A 24,950-nucleotide genomic window follows, 5' to 3' on the forward strand; every position below is an offset into this window, starting at 1 on the left:
TAACATTGCAAGTACAGAGCTAGATGAATGAACCTTTGATTAATCTTCAGTCAGAGAAGAAGCAGCTCGCGATCGTCAGAGGATGACGCACCCGTTGCCCGCGGCCTGCTCCTCGTAGCACACCACGGCACCGGGGAAAGGATGCGCGTGCGCCGGGGCCAGAACCGGTGGTGGACGGCAGGCGCTGCAGCCGGCGCAGCACGGCGGCGGCGGCGGCTTCTTGGCCTCCTGGTCGGCGGCGGGTTTCTTGGCGGCCTCGTCGGGCTTCTTGGGCGGGCTGTTGTCGGGCTGCTTCTCCGGGCCGACGCTGAGGACGCGCGCCTCGAACCTGGCCTTGCGCAGCGCCTTGGCCACGCGCACCACGTCCACCTCCCCCACCACCGTCAGCGTCCCCTCCCCGTCCACCGCCACCGACTTCACGCCTACGACACCGCTCACGCACAACCAACCAATGCAGCACTACTGGTTAGGTTACGCTGGCCGGCCGCCATTGCAGCTAACAATCACAAGCAATGCAAATTCATGTGCATGTAAAGCGTATGTGATAGTTGATACCCTGGAACTTGGCGACGGTGCTCATGGCTTTGGCCTTGCACGCATCGCCGACGACGTCCACCTTCAGCACAATCTTCTGCAATAATCAAAAGACCCAGCAGATGTATTACTCAACAATGTAGAGCTAGCGATGCTTAGTTACAAGAACAAAATGTGGGGGTTTTTTTTTGCGTTGGATTAGATGCAGTGAAAGAGGGCGCCAACCGAGGAGTACTAGCTGATGACAAACCTTGCAGTCCGGCATGGCGACAGAGGAGGAATCGATCCACCGGGTACGCCCGCCAAGGGAAGAAGAAGAATATGGAGAGGGAGGCGTGTTGTTCTTCTTCAATTAGTTGGGCTCCCTCCCCCATTGGTGGTGAAGACACAGCTGGGTTATATTATATGGCGGTTAGGAGATACATCGATCCTCTCGTCATATATATATGACAATTAGCCGCCATCACTCATCAGACATGCCGAGAATTGCAAAATGATTTCCCTCCGATCCTCTCGTCTGGTTGCAGCGCGTACAGTAGTCATGATTGCGCAAAGGTCAACGACCAACGCCGCATCAGGAGATGCACTCCGCAGCTTGATTGGATGACTATGACAAATCAAATGAGCCTTGATTATCTATTAATTTCTCGTATTTTACATGTGTGAGGAACCACAGATTAGTAGCATTGTAAAAAAAAAACTCGGCCTACGGTGGGCAGACAGCCCCCGCAACTTTGTGCTTAAGGAAGAAGACCTTCTCACGCAGGCCGAGAAAACCCCCGAACACCGTGTCCCGCCCTTACACAGGGGCCCGTTACCCTGTGAGTGGGCCGGTCCGTTGCCTGTGCTTTGGAAAAGTCGAGACAGACGAGGAGATTTTTTTGGTGGGTCCCGGAAATTCTGCCCACCGCGGGCCTTGAACTCCGGTCGGCAGGCAGAGGCCTTAAGCCTCACCTCCTGGCCAGTCGAGCCGAAGCTCGTCTCCCAATTAGTAACGATGATATGGTTTGCACTGGTGATACTTCTTCAGGAAGTCCCACGGTGGCATTCTGATCGTTCTTTAGCAGGCATGGAAGAGGATGGATGGCGTCGGAACGGAGCGGAGAAGTGAAGACTGAAGAGGTGACGGAGGGAGAAAGGAGGGCGAGGCGATGGATTGGTTGCATCCGATTTGTCTATGGCAGACCGGTGATCCTCCTCTACAGCGCTCAGAGTAAAGCTAATAATACAGCCGGTTTGTTGGCTGTTAAGAGCTGCCCTACGAGGTCGTATTGATTGGTTGAAAGGCCTGAAAGAAAACGTAGTTCTGGGGGGGATTATACCTGTTGGTACCGGATTCCAAAAATTTGTGCATCGTTCCCCACAAGACAAGAACCTTTATTTCGAAATTCAAAAAAAAAATCTATTCGCGTCGGAAATGAGAGATATTTTGTTTCTCCATACAGAATTAGTTTCTTCTGATTCTGACGTAACAAACAATTTCTATGAAACATCAGAGACCCCGTTTACCCCTATTTATACGATTTAAGTATACATAAAGCAATTTTTTTTACTTTAATTTAAACTATACTTTTGACCTTAGAATGCTAACGGGTCTGATTTTCGATTTTGTATTTGAATTTGAATTGTATTTTAATAAGTAAAAGAAGTCAGTTAATTCATGTTTCTTGCAGCCTTCTCTCAGCCTATTCATATAGTAGTTGACTCTTTACAGTTAATACATGGCCCACTTGTCTCTCTCACAGATTTTTTTGGTTCTTATGCCCAAGCCAACTGTAAGCTTACAGCCCATTTCTCCTCTCTCTACTTCCCTCTCTCCTTCACCTCAGCATTTAATCGACTTACAGTAGCTCTCACTGCGTGATGGCAGGCGCGTAGACTGCACGGGACCGGGCAACTGGATAGCCGAGGGCCCGAGGCGCACGCTGACCGACGCCAGGCGGTCAAAACTGCAACATGTGCAAATGGGATAGGCCGCAAGATCTATATCTACTAATAATAATGAATGAATTTCAGGGTAAGCAGTTCTGTTGTTACTTTTTAGATGGAGCGTAATTATGTTCTCAATTAGGAACAAAAAAAAGTAGTACCAAGCTCAAAAGGAGCCTTTAGGGCACGTACAACGGGTCTCTTGGACCCGTCTCGGTGATGACATATTTGCAAAAAGAACCCCGTGCGTAGAGACAGAGCCATCGTCGTCTCACGAGACGACGAGGAGAGCTCGTGGCCCGAGGCCGAGTCGCCGGCTCCAGCACCGTTGTACGGGCACCTCGCCGACCCCAGGGTTTCGCGGATCCCAGGCGCGCGGGGGGTTCAGTTTGGGCGCGCGCTGGAGGGATTTCTCGCGCCAAACTGTCGAGCGCCTCGTCCGCATCTAGGAAGAGCAAGGGTGCCTCACCGGCGGAGGCGACGGCGGTGCCCCAGACCCTTCCTCCGTCCAGCCGTCGCGAGCCGCACCGCAGGCTCCGGCCCGGCCGCCATGAGACGCGCGGGCCAGCTCCGCTGCGCCGTTGGGCTGCGCACGGGCGAGCTCTGTCTCGGCCACCACGAGACGCTCGGCCCAGCTCCGCCGCGCCGCGGGCTGCGCACGGGCGAGCTCCCGCCCCGGCTGCCGTGAGCGCGCAGGCGGGCTTCCTCTATGGTAAGAACACCAATTCTAAATGTATTGTTCCTGTTGTGCGTTGTTGAATGAAGAAGTAGCAGACTTATCTCTGAATTGCCTGGAGAACATAAACAATGCCTTGAAACCCATTAACAAATTGGCAATTGGTTGATGGCTACCAGAAGCGTGGATGAAGTTGGTTAGTATTATCAAATTTATGCCTTCTAATAGTCGTTGGTAGTGTAAATATTTCATGAGTTCTTGTTCAGATCCAACATACTTCAGAAATTTGTGAAAACAATTAACCATTTTGTAAATCTTTTGTGAGTTCTTGTTCTACATAAATTATCCACTTGTACCTGCAAACAACCAGTATGCAAAAACACTGAAACAGAGTATCTGATTATATATTGGTCATTTTAATTACCTTTTGACTGTAATTCATATTCTCAGGGTGCTGCAATTTACAATGTATCTGAAGTATTTGAGAATCCCTGATAGTGAGTTTTATATTCTCTCTTGGTGTCAACAGATAATCAGGTAGTTGGCTCAGAATCGCAAAGCTACACGCAAAAGCTGGCTGCGAAAGAAGATGATGGTCTGAGCATCAGCGACATGCAAACTGAAGTTCTTTTATTTTCAGCGGTGACTTTCCCAAATTCCTGACAGTTAATATTTGTCAATGTGCCATAGGCTTACATACAACTTCACTAAAAAAATAGGCTTACATACAGCAGCTTGAGAGCTGTAAGCTGAAGCTTGACAGTTAATTTTCTGCTGCTTTTTTCATCAATGGTGTGCAGGAACTCCTCCATGGACGTGACAATTTCAACAGGACTAAAATGTTTCAGATGCAGGGCTTGGGATGGCCATGTTCAGTCTAGGTGTGTGCTCATTTCTGAAATTGCGGTGCTTCTCTGATGTCTAGCTTGGTGATCTATCATCTCAGATTGAAGCATTCTAATTCTGAGGAGATACTAATGCTGAGATCAGGTATTTCTTTTATCCCTTATATAATTGTGCTGGTTTAGACCACTTTCTTATATAATTGTGTTGTAGTACTTGCCATCTGAATATTTGATTGCTATCTGGACTACAATATTGGTTTTACCTTCCCTTCCATGGACAATTACATTTGTTGGGTTCTAAAAGCTCCTTTACCTTCCTGTATGTAGTCAGGTGATATGCATGAAGAGGTGGAGACTCATAACAGAATGCTATGATGAGCAGGAACAGTGAGCAGCCTCCAGTGTTTTAGTCATGTGTTTGGTTATCTGTTATCTTAAAACTAGAGCCATACGTGGCCATGTTTTGGTTATCTGTTATCTGAACATGCCACACCCCTCTAAATTGCATGCTGACACGTGATATCTGATCCATTATCATGTAAATGTTGTTGGTGTGAATTGAGCGTAGCTGTGATCCATTTTCTAGCAAATAGCAACACAATGGTATACAAAAATGGTATTCATGATTGATCTTGTGGCTACATGCAAAGCATTAATTAGCTTGCAGATCACTCCTATCCGTGGGTTGTATGACCTGTCTTTTTAGCTGTCTGTGTGTCAAATTCAAGGCTCTTAGAGACGACCCCCGTCTGTGGGTTGAACATGCCCTTATGCGTGTTTGGATTGATGAGAATAGGGTCCATTCTTATAGTGAGATTCTGGATTCCAGACAGTAAACGTAGAAATCTTGATTAGTTTTTTTTTCTCAATCACGCAAAATGTTTGCACGTCTTTGTATTAAGGTAGAAAAAGTTTAATATAATACGTCTTAGCCCGCGGCCTAGGGGTTTAGAAGAGTTTTGTATGGACGCTCAGACTCTCCCTAGTATACGAAATCTTGATTAGTGAATGTAAAATCTTGATTTTAGATAAAAGAAAGGGAGATGAATATTAAATCTCATTCTCATGAGTGATTCTTGGCTTTGTATATTGAAAATCTCCAAATGGTAGGTTTGAGGTAGATAATTGGCTCATCCTAGAATCTAAGTGTTTGGAGCTTATTCTCATTTTTGCACTCCATTCTCACCTTTCTTGGAAGATCCAAACAGAACGTAAGGCGACCCACCAGCTCTTCACATTTTTTGTTTGGTTATAAAGAATGAAATACATGGGGTGGAGCTTCTCATAGGCTGACATATATAGGCACATGTAGGCCTGTTCGCTCAGCTGCAGCGACGAACTCCATTGTATGCATACTTAAACAACTTACTAAGGTTTGACACTAAACATTAGTGAAATTTTACGGTGCTTGGAAAAACTAGAACCATCCACTTGTATAGATCAGATGGCTATAAAATAAGAAGAGTCAAGATAGTAGAACTTAAGTTGTGGACGAGAACTAGGAATCTATGGGTCCCGAACTAAAAATATATGAGCAAAGAATTATTTCAAATAAATTTAAAAGGTAGAATAGTACTTTATCTTATCTGCCCCTTGTCTCCGAGTTGTCGTCTCTCCTTTCTTGTCTCCGAGCGCAGGCCGTAGTCCTCGCCGGTCGCCGCTGGTGATCTCGTCCAGCTTCTCCGCCTCCGCCTCGATCTCCACCTGACATGTCGGAGGCGGCCTGCTTGGTGTTCCCTGCGTGACGATGACGCCGGCGAGGATGCCGAATCCCTGCATGGCGAAGACGGCGGCGATGAACCTGCCGCGGGTCTTCTTGTTGGCGTACTCGGACATGATGGTGGCACTGAGCGGGTAGTCGCCGCCGATAGACAAGCCGAGCCAGAAGCAGAAGAAGCAGAGCGTGGCCATGACGCCGCGGGCGTGCTCCCGAACGAGAGCCCGGAGGCGAGGGAGCAGACCACCATGAGCAGCAGCGTTATGCCGTAGACGCTCTTCCGGCCAATACTGTCGCTGAGCCAGCCGAAGAAGAGCTACCCCGCGAGCGTCCCGCACAGTGCGACGCCGTTCACCATGGCCGCGACGTTGGGTGGCAGCGTGCCCGGGTCTGGCTTGGTGGGGTCGGTGTAGTAGACGTGGTCGAGCAGCTTGGTGACGAGCGAGATGCAGAAGAGGTCATAGACGTCGGTGAAGAAGCCCATGCCCGCCACTCTGGGAGGCAGCGAGTTCTCGCGGCGCGCCTGCGAGCAGCGTTCGTGGAATTAGGTTAGGGATTTAGATTGTGTACCGTGTACATTAGGAAAAGTACTAATCTGCCCTTAATTATAATTAATTACTGTTCTTAATTTAAGACCTGCGGTAAATATTTTTTACGGGAGCAACCACCGGTTCCTCCAAGCACTGTAACAAAGCTCATAAGTGTTTGGTTTCTTTACCCGACTATGTTGAAGTCTGTGCTGGTAAGAATCTGCTCGCTCACGTAAGAGCAACTCCGACAGGTCGACTAAAACCAGTAGTCAAATTTTGTTGTTTAGCAATTTTGTAAAATATAAAACTCTTTAAAATTGAAGAGATCCACAACAGCCTTGTTATTTTACAAAGTTAGATAGTTAGCGTATGTGGTTGGCTATATATGGCCACTGAAAATTAAGGGATAGCCAGTTTTCTATTTTACAAAGTCAGATAGCACATCTATTGGAACCTATTTTTTGCTATACAAATCGTAAAATAACATCTACAATAAGAATAGCCAATCTGTTGGAGTTGCTTTAAGAGAGCCAGCGCGTGCCGACGCAGCAAGCGAGGCGAGACAAGCGCGTATCGAGAACCGGTGGTCCTATGACCGTTTTATTTACCATGGGTGCGTACATAAAAACTCTATTTCCATCTTATACATCAAATCAGACAAACTAGCCAGTAGTAAATAATTTATGATCTAGCCTAGCTAACCGAACAAGCTGTTAATTGAACAGAGCTCCTGTCTTTACTTAAAAAAACACGTATCGAGGACCAAACAGGCCCTTAGGCGGCTGAAGATGCGACAAGGCAAAGATTCTCCAGGAAGCCAACCAAGGTGGAATGAGGAGAGGGTTTGTTTGTGGGCAAAATTAGAGGTGGGCAAACAACAAATGTATTAGCTAAGGAGCCAGATCTAGCACGCGAAGACGACATGGTCAATGACCGAAAGAAGTAGAGGTGTGGAAGTACCCAATGGTACATACAAATGAGAGTGTGCTCAAAATTCATAAGATTATTTGTTACCTAAATTATTGATTAATAAAGATTATAATTTTTTTACGCTAAAAACTTTGGGAGAGATCCCCACAGTATGCTTTTCTTCTACAACTAAAAAGACTAAAAATAAGACTATTTTTTTGTGTGACTTTTTTTTAGGTCGCTCCTCCCTTCCGGCCATGCGATACCCCGCGCGATAGAAAAAGAAACTGTCATCTCTGCGATCCCCGCCTGCTTTGAAACAAATCGATCACCTAAGGCCACATGCATGGAAGGAAACAATAATCATGCATAGAAGAAAACAATTGGCAAAGATCAAGCAAAACTCCTTCCTTCCGGCCATGCGATACCCCGCGCGATAGAAAAAGAAACTGCCATCCCTGCAATCCTCGCCTGCTTTGAAGGAAACAAATCGATCACCTGAGGCCACATGCATGGAATGAAACAATAATCATGCATGGAAGGAAACAATTGGCAAAGATCAAGCAAGACGACTCAATGAGGTTGACTCTTAATTTTAGTGTTTTCAGCATGCATACCTGAAATTAAAAAGTGGCTGCACCTTGAGAACATCAGTGGTGCCAAATAAAAGATGTGTAGGTTATACATGGTGAGACTGGTGAACCTTCTGCAATTTCCTAAACGAATATTCCCACCATTCATATATAGGTCCATTCACCTACGTTTCTTCGTGCTCCAATTAGCATATAATATAAAAGTCTTGTTGTGTTCATCACGACTTCCAGTTGACTACTCCCATTAGCATATACTTTCTCTGCCCCAAAATATAAGTCGTTATGGGATGTGTGCATGTCAAACTTTCTCAACTTTGACTAGGTTTATAAAAAATACGTGCAACATTTATATCTCTAAATAAGTTTATTATGAAAATATATTTAATGGTCTATGTAATCATACTAATTATATATTATAAATATTAATATTCTTTTATATATAATTGGTTGAAGTTAAAAAAAAGTTGACTTCTATTTTGGGACAGGGAGAGTATATGAAAGCAGTGTTGAAAATATTTTAACAATCAAGTTTGTCTCTGTCTGATTGGTAAGCTTAGACATCATAATGGCATAAAAAATTTCGACTCTTATGGACATCCTCATGGATCAGTGCAAAGCATCCCAATTCTATAGCATACACAAATAACAACCTTAAAGTTATGATATTTTCAAAGGGTGGACAATAAGGACCATCTTAGACGTTCTGGCATTAGAGTATATACGTGCAGACACATAGGCATGGTGGTACAAGTGAGCAGCCAGCAGGAGTCGAGAGTTATGGAGTGTTTGGATCTCAAGACTAAACTTTAGTCCCTGTCACATTAAATTTTTAGATGTCAATTAGGAGGACTAAACATGAGCTAATTATAAAACTAATTACATAAGTTGTGGCTAATTCGCTTGTCAGCGTCGTGTATAGGATTGTATGGAGATGTGGTGGAACTTATTCGTGAATTTGTTGGCGCACGAAAGAAATGGATATCGGAAATCTCTTCCTGCCAGTATAAAAAATGATCTTAGCCGCATCACGGAAAGATCTACACAGTAGAGTTTATGAGCCTGTGACGCCATACTCTCTGTGTAAGGAAAATGGACCCTAAGCCCATTTACTTTGGATTTTGGTGTTTGATGACCAACACAACCAAATTAGACTAATAAATTTGCAAGTGTTTGTTTTGTAGTCCAACATGGTGCAAGACATGACTTGGACGAAGGCGACGTGATGATCCGATGATCACCACCTTAAGAAAGACCTTAGGAGCACAAGAAAAGACCCAAGATATCAAGCAAAAAGTCTAAGTTTAAAGATAGGAACCAAGCCGTACGTAAGATCGCGAAGAAACGAGCTCGCAGAGGCGACCGGACGCTGGACCGGACGCTAGAAGCGCGACCAGACGCTGGACCGGTGGCTCGGTAGACAGGCGACCGGACGTGAGGACCGGACGCAGAAACGTAGCGTCCGATTGAGTACAGAGAGGTTCTAGGCGCGCGGAACTACGACTGGACGCGTCCGGTGGCAGGCGACCGGACGCTGGCAGCGTCCGATCGGTAGTTCGCGGCTGCAACGGTCAGGAAGACCGGACGCGTCCGGTCAGAACGATTCAGCGTCCGGTCAGTAGCAGTTTCGTGGGAATTCGACCCCAACGGCTACTTTCTCAGTGGGGCTTATAAATACAACCCCCAACCGACCATTTGAGGTGTGTGGTGCTGATGAAACATACCAAGAGTGTTGATACACTATTTGAGTGATCTCCACATGCATAGTGCTTAGTGTTTTATTAGATGATTAGCATAAGTGCTTTGCGAAGTACTTAGGTTGATTAGACCACCGCTTATGCGCTTGCTCTAGGTATTTGCCTAGTGTTTAAGTGAGGTTTGCATACCTCTTGCCACCCCGTGCTTGCGAGCACAAGTGTTGTACATCAGAGAAGCTTGAAGTCTTACGAGATCACACCAACCGCGTTTGTGGTGTGGCCGCCACCGTGTACCGGAGGGAACAAGGCCCGCGGCGTTTCGGCCGAAAAGCTTGATAGTGAAGACGGTGGGGAGCATCTGGGAGAGGCTTGCCGGAAGGCACGTCAGAGACCCACTTGCGTGTGGGGAAGGTCCGAGGCTATCCACGGAGTTACCCGACCAGGAGCTTGGCCCTTGTGAGGGATTCCTTGTGAGGGGCTCCAACGAGGACTAGGGGGAACCTTGCACGCTTCTCGATACCTCGGTAAAAATACCGGAGTCGTCGACGGGAGTTTGCATATCTCTACCTTGCTCTTTAGCTTCTGTATTTACATTGATTATTTTACTACGTTTGCGGTAGAGATAGCAACACACTAGCAAAACTATAGTTGCACATCTAGATAGCTTATCTATTGCATAGGTTTTGCTAGGGTTAGAAAAAGATACCATAGTTTAGAGTTAGAATTTTAAAGTTACCTAATTCACCCCCCTCCCTCTTAGGCATCACGGTCCCTTCAATTGGTATCAGAGCCGGTTGGCTCATTCTTGGACCCTTGGCTTAACCGCCGTTGAGCCGACGCTATTGTAGAGTGGTTAGGATGGATACCGCTAGGCCTCCATAATTTGATGGCACTAACTTCCTCTACTATAAGGCTAGAATGGCTTGCCACCTTGAGGCGGTTGATTTAGGTGTATGGAGAGTCACTCATGACGGGATCAAACCCATTAAGAATCCCGAAAAGCCCACAAAGAGTGACAAAAAAGAAATGCATTTTAATGCTAGAGCTAAGAATTGCTTGTTTGAATCATTTAGCATGGATGTATTTAACCAAGTGTTCACCTTAAATACAACACATGAAATTTGGTTAAAACTCCAAGAGCTCCATGACGGTACAAGTAATGTCCGTGAGCAAAAACATTGTCTAGCCAGGCAAAATTATGATTCCTTTGTTATGAATGATGATGAGCTTGTTCGTGATATGTATTCTCGATTGAATCAATCATCAATGAGCTCCATTCAATAGGATTATTAAAGCTAGATGATACAGACATAGTGAGGAAGATCATCTCTGTTCTACCACAAAAGAAATATGCAAGCATCGTCACCATCCTTCACAACATAGAGAACTTGAGCACCATGACCCCGAGCATTGTCATTGGAAAGCTAGTGGCATTTGAAATGTCACGTAAGATGGGTCAAGGAGAAGCATCTTCATCAAGCAAAGGCAAAGCTCTCGCTTGTAGCAAGAAGAAGAAGATGAAGGGCAAGAAAGTTGAGTCAAGCTCAAGCTCAAGCTCCTCAAGTGAAGAAGAAGATGAGGATGATGATGATGATGAAGATTCAAGTGATGATGATCAATCTTCCTCCTCCACCTCCAACCTTGATGAAGAATCAATCAAATTAATCAACAAGGTAGAGAAGATGATCCAAAGGCTCAATGTCAAGGGTGTGCCCATCCAAATTCAAGGCCTCGTTTTCACTAATCAAAGAAACGAGCAAAGAAAGAGGAGATGCTATGGATACGGCGAGTTGGGGCACTTTGTGGAAGTTTGTCCAAACAAGCCCACACCCAAGACAAAGAAGAAGGTGTGCAAGAACAAAGCCCTCACAACAATAAGGTCATGGGATGATTCTTCGAGTGAAGAAGAAAACCATCACAAAGAGGTGAGGTCACAAGCACTCATTATCAAGCTCTTCTCGTGTGTGCCTTATGGCACGAGGTAATGAAAGCTCATCCTCTAGTGAGAGTGATAGTGATGATGATTTGCCTTCTTATAATACAATTGTGCAACAAAATCTTAAATATGCTAAAGTTTACACTAGTCAACAAAACAAGCTCAAAACTTTAAAAGAAGAGCTAGGTAGTTCACAAGAAACATACAAAAATTTGCTTGAACAATATAAAAACTTTGCAAATCTCAATGTTGAACTATCTACTAAAATTGAGCAACTTGAGGCTAGTGCAACAACAAGAGCATGCACAATTAATGATAAGCAACTTGAAAAGAAAAATGAAAAATTAAAAGAAAAGTTAGCTAGCTCACAAAATGATTATCAAAGTTTGCTTGCTAAAATGGAAATCATGTGCAAACATTGTGATGAGCTAACAAATAAAGTTGCTAATCTTGAGACCGTCAAAAATACCCCACCAAGGCATCTAAAAGAAATGACATAATTAAAAAGGATGCATCTACCTCTTGCAATGATTTATGTTTAGACTCACATTTGTGCAACCAAGCTTGTGCTGAGAAAGTGATTGTAGATATATGCACATAAGAGGTTGCAAAAGAGAATGAGCAACTCAAGCAAGAAGTAGCTCACCTCACCAAGGAACTCAAATGAAAGGCAAGGCGAAGCAAACCTAACTTCATCAAGATAACACCGTCAAGGGAGTGAAGAAGCTTGATGAAGGACAAACCGTGGTTTGCTACGTGTGCCACAAGAAAGGTCACAAGTCCTATGAGTGCAAGGTGAAGAATAGAGGAGGAGCAAAGAAGGAGAAAAAGCAAACAAGCAAGCTCTCCAACACCTACACCAACAAGGTGGACAAGAAGGCCTCCACACCTTATCTCTTGAAGAAGAAGAAAAATGACAAAGTGGTGGCCATCAAGGTGAACAAGCAAGCCAACAATAGGGTCAAACGCTTTTGGGTGCCAAAGGAAATCATTTCCAACATGAAGAGCACCAAGAAGGTTTGGATCCCGAAAGAAAAGTGAGAAGTCTATCAGACCTCGAGGAATTTGAAGACTTGGCAAAGTTTGGGTGCATTACATGGGGTGCATCATGAAGGACAAAGTCATTGCCAAGTAGGTTAGTGAATACTATGGACCTAAATTTCCCTTTCCATGTTAGGTAACTAGATGTCATTACTTTCAATTAGCATTTATTTCAATTGGTATTGTCTTTCAATTGGTATACTCTTAAAGCATCTAGTTATCTTTTATGCCTAACGTTTGCATTTACATGCTTAAATATTTTGTCATGCATTCAATAGGTATATCATATGGTAGGCTTGCTTGGTTTCATTATCAACCCTTGGAGCAAACCTACATGGTTTAAAATTATTTAGGAGCACGGCACATAGCATGTTTTACAATTAATTATCTAATATGTGCCAAAGTCCAAATTGTAGATAATCTCTCCCAAATATCATCTTTCAAGTGGTATTTTGATACTTAAATCAATGTGCACAAATTTTACAAGTATTCAACACTTGTGTGCATAAATTTAGGGAGAGCTTAATCTACAACTTGGATGCTTTGAGACTAACACTTTTCAAATGGTATCAATTTTTTCAAACCTATGTGTAGTAGTCTCATTGTAAGGAAATTGGAGTCCCCGGAGTTAAGCATCATTCTTTAATTGGCATCATCATGTTGTTTTCATTTCATATTTATATGCTTTCTCCATGCATTATATAGATTAAACTCTCTTGTGGAATAAATTGCTATTTATGCATATGCTTTGCTTTCTACCATATGTATGCATACATTTAGGGGAAGCTTAGTCTATATAATGTGAGAGTCAAATTTTATGATCCATTTCAATTCTACACAAAGGATCATGAAATTTGACCCTCCCTTGTGCTACTAATGTCTTCCTTTTCGGTGTTTGATACCAAAGGGGGAGAATTTAAAGGACCAAAGGCAACCATCAAGTTGATATCTACAAGTGGTTATGGTCCAAGAAAGGGAGGAAAGTGGATTATGGATTAGACTAAGTAATGGTAAAATTTGTAGGAATCCATAATGACACATAGGGACTTTTGTAAGGGCAAGATGGTCTTCGATTGGTATCCGAATAGGTTTTTCTAGCATTATATAATCTTGCCCTTTGCATTGCATCCTAGCAAGTAGGTAGTTTTCAAATTTCAAAATTTCTATCTGTCGGTGTTTTGGAACCGGGGGTCCCTCAACCAACGAGTGAATTTGTGCTGCGTGCCCCTATCCTGGATGGTGATGCAAAGAGACACAAGGTTTATACTGGTTCAGGCGATCGAGGCCCTACGTCCAGTCTGAGGGATCAATCTTGTATTCCTTGCACCGGAGTGCTCGTAGTAGGGGGTTACAAGCTAGGTGAGAGAGGGAGCTAGCCCCAGGTCTCGGCGGGGGAGGTGCGGGCTGCTTGAGGCGTTGTTCTCAAGCAGCGTGGAAGCGTGTAGTTCTATTGGGGTGTTCGTCTTTCTGTCTGTTGCTCTCCCTAGAAATGGCTCCGGTCCCTCCCTTTTATACTCTAAGGGAGAACCAGGAACGTACATATGTTGCTACATAGCGCTCTATAAATGGGGGTGGCGTGTCCGAGCCCTGTAGCCGGCCACTGTCGTGGTATGGTCGATGGAGTGGCCCCATCCTTGTCGTGCAGAAGTGACGCGCCGGTCATACTTGGTCTTGTGCGTCGTGGGGCTCCAGTATAGCTTGAGGCAGGACATGGCGGGCGACGTGCTGGTCATCGTGCGATGACATCGTAGGGAGCCGTGGCTCTGCAGATGTCGAGGCCGAGCCATCGTGGGGGGCTCGGCGGACATGGATCCTTAGGCTGCTGAGCCCCTGAAGCAAACTGCCGAGGCCTTGGAGGGAATTATTGGTCCTGGGTACTGATTCCGAGGCCACAGTATCCCAGACGTGGCTCCCCACGCTGCGTTGTTCTCGGAGCAGGAGTTGGCAGCACAGTGAGGCATGGGCGTCAACCATGTGCATAGTGGTTGGCACAGTGGCGGGTAACCCCTGCCCAGTCCTGCCTCCTGTCCCGTCGGCCATTCCACTGTACTGTGCCGAGCATGCGGCCGACGTCAGGGGCAGCAGTTGGCTGAGTTAATGCGACATGACGTTTTGTCAGAGGGACGGGTGAAGGAAGAGGCAGCAGAGTGCTGCCGAGCCCGCCTCGCACGAGACGGAGGGTCGGCGGCCCGGCCGAGGCCTGCGACGAGAGGGGGTTGGCCGAGGCCTTCGGTGGGGGATCGCCCGAGGTCAGCGGTGAGGGGGCCTCGGGCAAGTCGGAGAATTGGCCGAGGCCAGCGGTGTTTAGCTGGTTTCGATCTTTACGAAGTCTAAGCAGTCGTTTTTTGGTTCTTGCTTAGGGTACTCCTTCTCACGGTATCCGACAGTAGCCCCCGAGCCTTGGGGGAGTGGAGGCACTCCCCCTGAGGTTCTAACGAGAATTGGCTCTTGATAGTTCCTGTCGGGATGGTGTTTTGTACTCGAGGTTTTGGTGGGTGCGCGCGAGCGCACCCGCCGGGTGTAGCCCCCGAGGCCCTGGAGGAGTGATTTCACTTCTTCAGGGGCTTTTTTCTCTTTCGAGTGAGGGGTTTTCATTGTGTTTGCCGGGCCCGTGGGTGCGAGTTCGGATCGCAGGGTCTCGACGATGCTGCGGAAAGAGCCCCTTAGCCTCCGCCTGGAGCGAGAGGGCCGTCAGGGGTTCCCCCGGCTTTTTGTACGACCCTCGTGCTTCCTTTTCGCTCGGAAGGAGGGGTGGAAGATGCCATGCTACGCTCGGTGGGCGCGAGCGATGGCATTTCTGGTGAGCTGTTATCGGGTAAGTCCGAGTGGAGGCCCGTACCCCGTTCGCTAGGGGTCGGCTAGCGGTCCGGAGACGCGCTCCAAGAGTACCGGCGGGTTTCTCTAGTGGGTGCCGAGGCCGTTCGCTGGGCCTCGGTGGCTCGGTGCCTCCCTACGGTGGGATCCCATTCGGAGACCTCCCTGCCGGTCTCGGACACGACACAGGGCACGCTCGTACAGGCTCGCCCGTAGTCGTCCCTGACTCTTTTGCCCTGGGGCAGCTGTCGAAACCCCTGGGGGCCCAGCCTTCGAACCCCTGGACCGTAATGGGCTCGGGTCGCTTGTCTTTATCTTGGGTGCAGGAAGAGCCCCCGAGCCTCCGCACAGAGCGAGAGGGTGGTCAGGGGTCCTCCCGACTTTTTTGTCCGTCCCCCGCACGTCCTTTTCGCTCGGACGGGGGGCTGTTTGCCGAGCCCACTCGTGTGTGAGCCTGAGCCGCTGGGTCTTGGCAAAGTTGCAGGAGGAGCCCCCGAGTCTCTCGCACGGAGCGAGAGAGCAGTCAGAGGTCCCCCTGGCTTTTGGTTCGCCCCTCGCGCGTGAGGGTCTGTCTGCCGAGCCCCCCTCGGGTGCGAGCCTAGGTCGCGGGGTCTCGGCGTCTTTTGCAGAAGGAGCTCCCTAGCCTCTGCACGGAGCAAGAGGGTCGTCAGGAGTTCTTCTGGCTTTTTGAATGACCCTCGCGCTTCCTTTTCGCTTGGAAGGAGGGTTTGTTTTGCCGAGCCCCCTCGTGTGCGAGCCCAAGTCGCTGGGCCTCAGCAATGTTTTGCAGGAAGAGTCCCTTAGCCTCTGCATGGAGCAGGAGGGCCGTCAGGGATTCTCCTGACTTTTTATTCGACCCCCGCGCTTCCTTTTCGCTCGGAAGGAGGGGTGGAATGTGCCATGCTACCCTCGGTGGGCGCGAGCGATGGCATTTCCGGTGAGTTGTTATCGGGTAAGTCCGAGTGGAGGCCCGTACCCCGTTCGCTGGGGGTCGGCTAGCGGTCCGGAGACGCGCTCCAAGAGTACCGGAGGGTTTCTCTAGTGGGTGCCGAGGCCGTTCGCTGGGCCTCGGTGGCTCGGTGCCTCCCTACGGTGGGATCCCATTTGGAGGCCTCCCTACCGGTCTCGGACACGACACAGGGCGTCCCAAGCATTTTGCTTGCTTGGGCCTTGGCCTCGTATAGGCTCGCCCATAGTCGCCTCTGACTCTGTTGCCCTGGGGCAGCTGTCGAAACCCCTAAGGGCCCAGCCTTCGAACCCCTGGACCGTAGTGGGCTCGGTGCCCAGTTCCTTTGCCTGAAAGGAATCGGGTGGGGGTTATTTCTCTCCCTACGGCTAACAACGGCAGGCGCGTCTTTTGAGGCGGCTTTTTCGGGGAGGCAAAACGGTGCCTGCTGCTGCTGCGGTTGGACGCGACGTGGTGTCAGTCGATGGGACGTAACCGTACGCGTGATTAATGAGGAGGGAGTGGGCGCGTGGGCGGTAAGACCGGATCTAGATAACCGCAGCGGATTTTCTGGGGGAAACTTCTCCGATTTTGTCGCCCGGTGGTTTCGTCTCGTCCCTGCATAAATACGCAAAGAGCCTCGCCCTCCCCCTCCTTACCTTTTCCGCGTTCGCTTTTGCTACCTCCGTGCTGTTGTTGAGAGCATAGAGCGGGGAGGAGAAGGGCGAGAGAGAGAGACTGAAAGAAAGAGGGAGAGAGATTACCGCCGTAGCAGCGTCCTCCGCCGCGCAATGGCTGGTGGTCCCATCATCCTCCCGGTGGATCCCTGGGAGCGGTCTGACGTCACCGAGGAGAAGCTGCAGTCGCTCATGGAGGCCGGTCTTCTTCGCCCGATCACCGACCCTGATGAGCCGGAGTGGATCGCTCCGGGGAACGAGTCGGAGCCGAGGCCGCGCGACGGCTACGTGGTGAGCTTCGTCGTCTTCCACGAGCGAGGCCTCAGGTCACCGGTGGATCAGTTCATGCGGGCGCTCCCGCATTACTATGGCGTGGAGCTTCACAATTTCAGCCCCAACTCCATCGCGCAGGCGGCCATCTTCGTCGCCGTCTGCGAGGGGTACTTGGGGATCGCTCCCCACTGGGAGTTGTGGCTCCACTTGTTCCGAGCGACGTTCACCACCAAGCCGGGGGGAACGAGGGGGGCTCGGAAGGTGCTGAGGGCCGGCGGCTGCACTCTTCACGTGCGCCAAGACCGGCAGTCCCTCTACATCCCGGCCCAGCTGTCATCATCCAACCGTCGTTGGTATGACAGCTGGTTCTACCTCCGCAACGACGACGGAGGACTTCCCCCTTATACCGGGCGGGTTGTAGAGAGTCAGCCAGAGAAATGGGGATACGGCGTTATCAAGGTTGATCAGCCTAGGCTGGAGCCGCTCTTGAGGGCCTTGGGGAAGCTGCGTGACCGCGGCCTTTCGGCGGCCGTGGTCGTGGCGGCTTTTCACCGCCGGAGGGTGTTGCCGCTGATGGCCCGGCGGCGGCGGCTGTTCGAGATGACCCCGAGCGACCCGATTGCCGGTATCAAGATGTCCGCCTTCGCCCTTACCGACGACGAGACCTTGCGTCGGGTGAGAGAGGCGGTAGACGGGAAGCCGAAGATCGACGATTTGATGCCGTTCCCGATGCGCCCGTCGCGGGGGCACATTTCACTGGTAAGTCGGATGTTGCCGAGGCTTTCGCGGCCTTCTTGTTTTCCGCCTTTTTTGTCTGTTGTCTTACTTCGTCGTTCCCGCAGGGGATAAGAGACGTGCGAGACTCCCCGCCGCCCATTCCCGAGGACGCCCGGTGGCGAGCCATGAACAGGGCACGTGCTGAGGAGGAGAAGAAGAAGAAAGATGCCAAGGAGGCGAAGTGCACGAAGAAGCTCCTCGCACGCGAAAAGCTGGACGCCCGTCACCGACGTCAGAAGCTCGACGGTCTCCCGTTGGAGCCGTCTCCCTCGTCGTCGGTGTCGGATTCTTTGGGTGACGGTGGCGGGCGCGAGGTGGGGACGGCCTGCCTGGAACACCTCCCCGACATTAGGGAGATGGTGCCCCAGGGCCGGTGGCGGCCCATCCTGGGACCGAGGCCGAACCGCCCAAGGCACGGGTGTCGGAGGAGCGTGCCGTCGGCCCGATGGGCCCGACGGTGGAGGTGGAGCGAGCGACGGTGGGGGCGACCCCATTGTCTCCGCGAAGGGTCGAGGAGGTGCCGGGGTCCGGCGGAGGCCAGCTGGCACCGGTGGACACAGAGGCCGTGCTGCTGCTGCCACCGCCGCCATTGCAGAGGAGGCTGGCGGTGCCGAAGCGGCTGCATCCCCGTTCGCGGTAAGCGTCTTTTTCTAGTGGAGTTCGTAGTACTTCTTGTTTGCCCCTTGGTCGCATGTTGACCTTGGGAGTGTCTTTGCTTCCAGCCAGAAGCATCTGGTGGAAGATCCTACCTTGGCGCCCCGTAAGGCGCTCAAGGTGAACGTTAGCTCCTCCGCCCATCAGGCAGCGGAGGCGCAGGCTGGCGTGCAGCGTGGCGCGGCGTCGGGCGGGGCCGTTTCGGAGGAGGCGGCTGCCCAGGAAAAGGGTGCCGAGGCAGCCGCGGAGCGAGTGGAAGAGGAGGAGCCCGCGCCCCGTGATGTCGTGGGTCTTGGGGCGAAGGAGGCTGGGGCGTCCACCATCGCCGAGGCCATTGAGGGTGAGGCCAGAGCCCCCAAGACCTCCGAAGTCAAGGCGGTGGACGCCGGGGCCACCGAGGTGGAGATGGCGGAGGCCAGAGCCCCTGGGTCCATTGAGGCCGAGGCGATGGAGATGGAGACGGAGCAAGTTTTGGCGCCGCCCCTGGTTCAGACAATCTCGTCTGATGATTCCTCCCATGGGAAGGAGGTGGCGGACATCGAAGCGGCCAGTACCGCGGAGCAGCCAGTCCCAGATCCCGCCGAGGGGAGTTCGGCCCTTGTCCGGCTATGGCCCGAGCCCCGTGGGTGGAACTTCCCGCGTGTTTTCTGGCGGAACCGGGCTGACCCTGAGGGGGAGCCCGTGTTTGCCCTTGAAGATATCGCAGAGGGGGGCGATGGGATACCCTCGAGCAGTACCGCCAACTGGCAGTGCGGTCGCTGCAGACAGCGATGACTATTATGGGAGGGGACTTGCCCGGTGTCACCCAGGTAAGTACTTTCCCCTCTCGTGCCGCGTTGTTTTCTCTCCGAGCCCCCTCGCAGTGTTTGACGTGCGTTTTTTGTTTTGCCTCTTTAGGAGCTAGAGACCCGATCCCTTGGGAAATCGGTGTTCCTACGAAGGGAGAGGGATATCTGGGACCAGCTCCGGCGGCAGAAGGGCCTGCTCGCCGATGCCCAGGGGCTTTTGTCGGCGTGGAGTGCGGAAGTGGAGGACCTCCGCCTTCGTTGTGCTGACATTCAGGCCGAGTTGGCCACGGCTAAAGAGCAGTCTGCCCCTCTGGTAGCGAAGATCAAGGAACTGGAGGAGGAGCGAGACGCCTCCAGGTCTCGGGCCCAAGAAGCGACGGCCTCTGCCAAGGCCATAGCCGGGCAGCTGGGTGCGGAGCAGAGCGAGCATCAGCTGACGAAAGTCGCCTTGGCAGAGGCTACCAAGGCGGCCGAGGCCTCTCGGGTCGAGGCCTTAGACTGGAAGAGCAAGGCCGAGGGTAAGTTCCGCTGAACCGTGCTCCTTATTCTTTTTGTTCTGGTTCGCGTTTGACTCCTGACCCCTTGTTGCGACGTAGATCTGGAGAAAGAGGCCTCCCAGGTGGCTGAGGCCTCCGTCGCAGCGCAAGCGGCGCTGGATGTTGAGGTCTGGGAGCATGAGGCGCTGCGCAGCGCTGTCCGTATCGCCTGCGAGGCCCTGGACGTCGAGGGAGTCCAATCAGCCAGCTCCCTTGGGAGCCGCCTGATTACGTTGAGCGGCCGCGTCCACGAGAGGCTCCGGGAGGCGTTGCACACGGGCGTCAAGCGCGCCCTGGCCGTCGTCTCCTCGCACTACGCCATCAACCTTGAGGCTGTCAGCGATGGCTACGTGTTGCCAGAAGATGACGAGGAGGCTGATGCAGAGGTCGTGAAGCTGTTGGAGGCAGCCGAGGCACCTGGCACAGCGCTGGCCGGTCTATTTGAAGAAGAGGTGGTCCCTCCCGCGCCGGCCGCCGACCCTTGAGCTTTGACCTGGGCCAAAAGGGGCCATGTAACCGGATTGAGTTAGTTGCCATACCGTGACATTTTTGTGGCCGTCGGGGCCTTTAAAGTATTTGCGTATGTGCGTCTTTTAACTGTTTCTTGTTTTACTTCGAGCCTGTGCCCTCTGTCTCGATCTTGGGAACCCGTAAAGAAATTCCTCGGAACCTTAAGCCGTCCTTTGGCGAAGGGTGGTGAGGGAGCTACCGTAGCCCAGAGGCGTAGGCCGTTCTCATGATTCGACCGGCCCTTTGGCCTTGAGACAAGCTTTTGGTCTTTGGGTTTCTTGTGAAGGTCCCGTTGGAGCGCAAGAGAGTTTGGCGTAGAAATTTTGTGAAAGACCATTAACAAACGGTGTTCGGGACTTAGGGGGTTCCCCTTTTTAGCCCCCGAGGGAGGCTCGGCTTTGCAGAGGCAGAGCCGAGTCTCCCTTATAGCGCTATTGTGGCGTCGAGCCCCTATTGATAGACAAGCTCTCTGTACAGAACTTCCTCGGAGCCTACGCTGTTCTTTGGGTGAAAAGGTGGTGAGGGAGCTGCCGTAGCCCGGAGGCGTAGGCCGTTCTCACGGCTCGGCTGGCCTTTTCACCTTTGAGACGATCGTATGGTCCTTAGGTTCTATACAATCGACTTGTCTATAAGGGGGTTCCTCGAAAGATTATAACAACTAAGAACGCTTCTTTATTGTATTTTGAGAAACAATGTAAACAACGTTTGGAAATTTAAGGGTAGAAACGACGTAGCTGTTCTATGTTCCAAGCGTTGGTGAAGATTTCGCCCTTCTCGTTGGCTAACTTGTAGGTCCCGGGCTTCAGCACTTGAGCGACGATGTACGACCCTTCCCAGGGTGGGGTTAGCTTGTGGCGGCCCTTGTTGCTCTGCCTCAGTCTCAGCACCAGGTCACCCACCTTCAGGTCTCGGCTTTGGATGCACCGGGCTTGGTAGCGTCGTAGGGCTTGCTGGTACCTGGCCGAGTGTAGCAGCACGATGTCTCGGGCTTCCTCCAGTTGGTCGAGGGCGTCTTCGCGGGCAGTGCGGTTGCTTTGCTCGTTGTAGGCCTATAGTCTCGGGGAACCGTATTCCAGGTCAGTGGGGAGGATGGCCTCGGCCCCATAGACCAGGAAGAACGGTGTAAATCCCGTGGCTCAGCTCGGTGTATTTCTCAGGCTCCAAATGACCGATGGGAGTTCGGCAAGCCATTTCTTGCCGAATTTCTTCAACCGGTTGTGTATCCTAGGTTTGAGACCTTGTAGGATCATGCCGTTCGCACGTTCTACTTGGCCGTTTGTCCTAGGATGTCCTACGGCCGACCAGGCCACACGGATGTGGCGGTCGTCGCAGAATGTCAGGAACTTGTGGCCGGTGAATTACGTCCCATTGTCGGTGATGATGGTATTTGGGATTCCGAACCTGTGGATGATATCCGTAAAGAACAGCACCGCTTGCTCAGATTTGATCTGAGTGATCGGACGAGCCTCGATCCATTTGGAGAATTTGTCGATGGCTACCAGCAGATGGGTATAGCCCCCGGGTGCCTTCTGTAGAGGCCCAACCATGTCCAGCCCCCACACAACGAATGGCCATGTGATGGGGATGGTTTGGAGGGCTTGGGCCGGGAGGTGCGTCTGTCGAGCGTAGTACTGGCATCCCTCGCAGGAGCGTACTAGCTTCATGGCGTCGGCCACTGCTGTTGGCCAATAGAAACCTTGGCGGAAGGCGTTACCCACGAGCGTCCGAGGCACCGCGTGGTGCCCGCAAACTCCTGCGTGCAAGTCCCAAAGTAGGGATTGGCCAGCCTCGGTGGTGATGCATCGTTGGAGAATACCAGATGGGCTACGCCTATACAACTCGCCGTTGCAGAGGACGTAAGTCTTGGCTCATCGCGCAAGCCGTCGGGCCTCGGCTCTGTCCGCTGGAAGCTCTCCTCGAACGAGGCGATCAAGGAAAGGGACTCGCCAGTCCGTTCCTTGGTCGGCCTTGGGAGGCTCTGCGTCAATCACCATGGCCTCGGGCTTGGCTGGCGGGGTCTCGGTGGCAGAGGGGGCCTCGGGCCCTGCGGTGGGCTCGGCCGATGGGCCCTCTTCTGTCGCCGAGGCGTAGTCGACAGATGGCTTGTGGAGGTCTCTGGCGAAGACGTTTGGGGGGACCGGGGTTCGCGCCGACGCCATCTTTGCCAGTTCGTCTGCGGCCTCATTGAACTTTCGCGCAACGTGGTTGAGTTCGAGACCGTCGAACTTGTTCTCTAGGCGACGTACTATCGTGCAGTACGCCTTCATTTTGGGGTCATGGCAGCTTGACTCTTTCATCACCTGATCGACGACGAGCTGCGAATCACCCCGTACGTCGAGACGTCGCACTCCAAGTTCGATGGCGATTTGTAGGCCGTTGACGAGGGCCTCGTATTCGGCCACATTGTTGGAGGCGGCGAAGTGAAGCCGGATCATGTAGCGCGTGTGTACTCCGAGGGGCGAGACCAGGAGCAGGCCCGCGCCAGCCCCAGTCTTCATCAGAGACTCGTCGAAGTACATGGTCCAGCATTCTGATTGGATCTGAATGGGTGGCAGCTGTGTGTCGGTCCACTCGGCTACAAAGTCAGCCAGGACCTGTGATTTGATCGCTTTCCGAGGCACGAAAGACAAGGTTTCCCCATGAGTTCGACAGCCCACTTGGCTATTCTACCCGAGGCCTCCTGGTTTTGGATTATCTCTCCCAGAGGAAAAGACGACACCACAGTCACCGGGTGGGACTCGAAGTAGTGACGCAGCTTGCGTCGAGCCAAGACTACGGTGTAAACCAGCTTCTGGATGTGGGGGTAACGCGTCTTAGTCTCGGAGAGCACTTCGTTGATGAAGTAGATAGGTCGTTGGACGGGTAGAGCATGTCCCTTCTCCTGCCTCTCGACTACTACGGCCGCGCTGACCACTTGGGTCGTCGCGGTGACGTAGAGTAAGAGGTGCTCGCCCTCGGTGGGCGGAACTAGGACGGGGGGGTTGGTGAGCAGTGCTTTGAGCCTGGCGAGGGCTTCCTCGGCCTCGGCGGTCCAAGAAAAGCGCTCGGACTTTCTTAAGAGGCGGTACAGGGGCAGGCCTTTTTCGCCTAGGCGCGAGATGAAGCGGCTTAGGGCCGCAAGGCATCCCATGACCCTCTGCACCCCTTTGAGGTCTCGGATCGGGCCCATGTTGGTCACGGTCGAGACCTTCTCCAGGTTGGCCTCGATTCCACATTCCGAGACTATGAATCCCAAGAGCATGCCTCGGGGAACCCCGAAGACACACTTCTCGGGGTTGAGCTTGATGCCCTTCTCTCTGAGACATGTGAAGGCAACCTCCAAGTCGCCGACGAGATCACCGGCCTTCCTGGACTTGACTACGATGTCATCCACGTAGGCCTCGACGGTTCGCCCGATGTGTTCACCAAAGACTTGGATCATGCACCGCTGGTAAGTAGCCCCTGTGTTTCTGAGGCCGAACGGCATGGTCACGTAGCAGTACATGCCGAATGGGGTGATGAAAGAAGTCGCGAGCTGGTCGGACTCTTTCATCTTGATTTGGTGGTAACCGGAATACGCATCAAGGAAGGAGAGGGTTTCGCATCCTGCAGTGGAGTCGACGATTTGGTCAATTCGTGGTAGTGGGAATGGGACCTTCGGGCACGCTTTATTTAGACCAGTGTAGTCCACGCACATCCTCCACTTGCCACTTTTCTTCCTGACTAATACAGGGTTAGCCAACCACTCTGGATGGAATACTTCCTTGATGAACCCGGCTGCCATGAGCTTCTGCACTTCTTCGCCGATGGCCCTGCGCTTCTCCTCGTCAAACCGGCGCAGGCGCTGCTTTGCTGGCCTGGAGCCCGCCCGGATATCTAAGGCGTGCTCGGCGACCTCCCTTGGTATGCCCGGCATGTCCGAGGGACTCCACGCGAACATATCGACGTTCGCATGGAGAAAGTCGACGAGCACGGCCTCCTATTTGCTGTCGAGGGTGGCGCTGATCTTCAGTCCTCGGCCGCTGGGGACGGTGGGATCGACGGGGACGAGCTTGACGGCCTCCGCGGGCTCGAAGGTCCCGACGCGCCGCTTGGCATCGGGAACCTCGCTACCAAGCTGGTCAAGATCGGCGATGAGGGTCTCGGCCTCCACGATGGCCTCGGCGTACTCGATGCACTCGACGTCGCAGTCGTATGCATGTTCGTACGTGGATTTGACGGTGACGATGCCGTTGGGTCCTGGCATCTTGAGCTTGAGGTAGGTGTAGTTGGGGACCGCCATGAACTTGGCGTAGCACGGGCGCCCCAAGATGGCGTGGTAAGCCCCCTTGAATCCAACCACCTCGAAGGTGAGGACCTCCTTGCGGTAGTTGGAGGGAGTGCCAAAGCAGACAGGCAAGTCGATGCGCCCGAGGGGTCGTGTGCGCTTTCCTGGCACGACGCCGTGGAAGGGCACGGAACCGCCTCGGAGCCATGACTGGTCGAGCTCCAGGAGCTCCAGAGTGTTGACGTAGAGGATGTTGAGGCTGCTGCCTCCGTCCATGAGCACTTTGGTAAGCCAGGTGTTGCCGACGATCGGGTCGACGACAAGC

At 51.6% G+C, this 24,950-nt stretch overlaps 1 protein-coding gene and 1 pseudogene across 1 annotated transcript; both read right to left on the reverse strand.

Annotated features, from left to right (window-relative positions):
* Nucleotides 1–75: 75 nt before the first annotated feature.
* Nucleotides 76–869, reverse strand: LOC136497513 (heavy metal-associated isoprenylated plant protein 43-like). The gene is made up of 3 exons (XM_066493349.1): nt 785–869; nt 556–631; nt 76–422 (listed from the first exon to the last, which is right to left on the reverse strand). The coding sequence occupies exons 1-3, from the start codon at nt 797–799 to the stop codon at nt 76–78; spliced, it is 438 nt and encodes a 145-aa protein (XP_066349446.1). The 5' UTR covers nt 800–869.
* A 4,672-nt stretch (nt 870–5,541) lies between these two features.
* Nucleotides 5,542–24,640, reverse strand: LOC136465146 (probable inorganic phosphate transporter 1-12; annotated as a pseudogene).
* Nucleotides 24,641–24,950: the final 310 nt, after the last annotated feature.

Source organism: Miscanthus floridulus, chromosome 1 (genome assembly GCF_019320115.1).
Source record: "Miscanthus floridulus cultivar M001 chromosome 1, ASM1932011v1, whole genome shotgun sequence".
Classification (NCBI taxonomy): domain Eukaryota; kingdom Viridiplantae; phylum Streptophyta; class Magnoliopsida; order Poales; family Poaceae; genus Miscanthus; species Miscanthus floridulus.

Bases quoted from the DNA above. Each gene is read 5' to 3' on its own strand.
- LOC136497513 (XM_066493349.1), bottom strand. The intron at 423-555 runs GTATCAACTATC...GCGGTGTCGTAG, and splicing joins CACCGTCGCCAAGTTCCAGG to GCGTGAAGTCGGTGGCGGTG.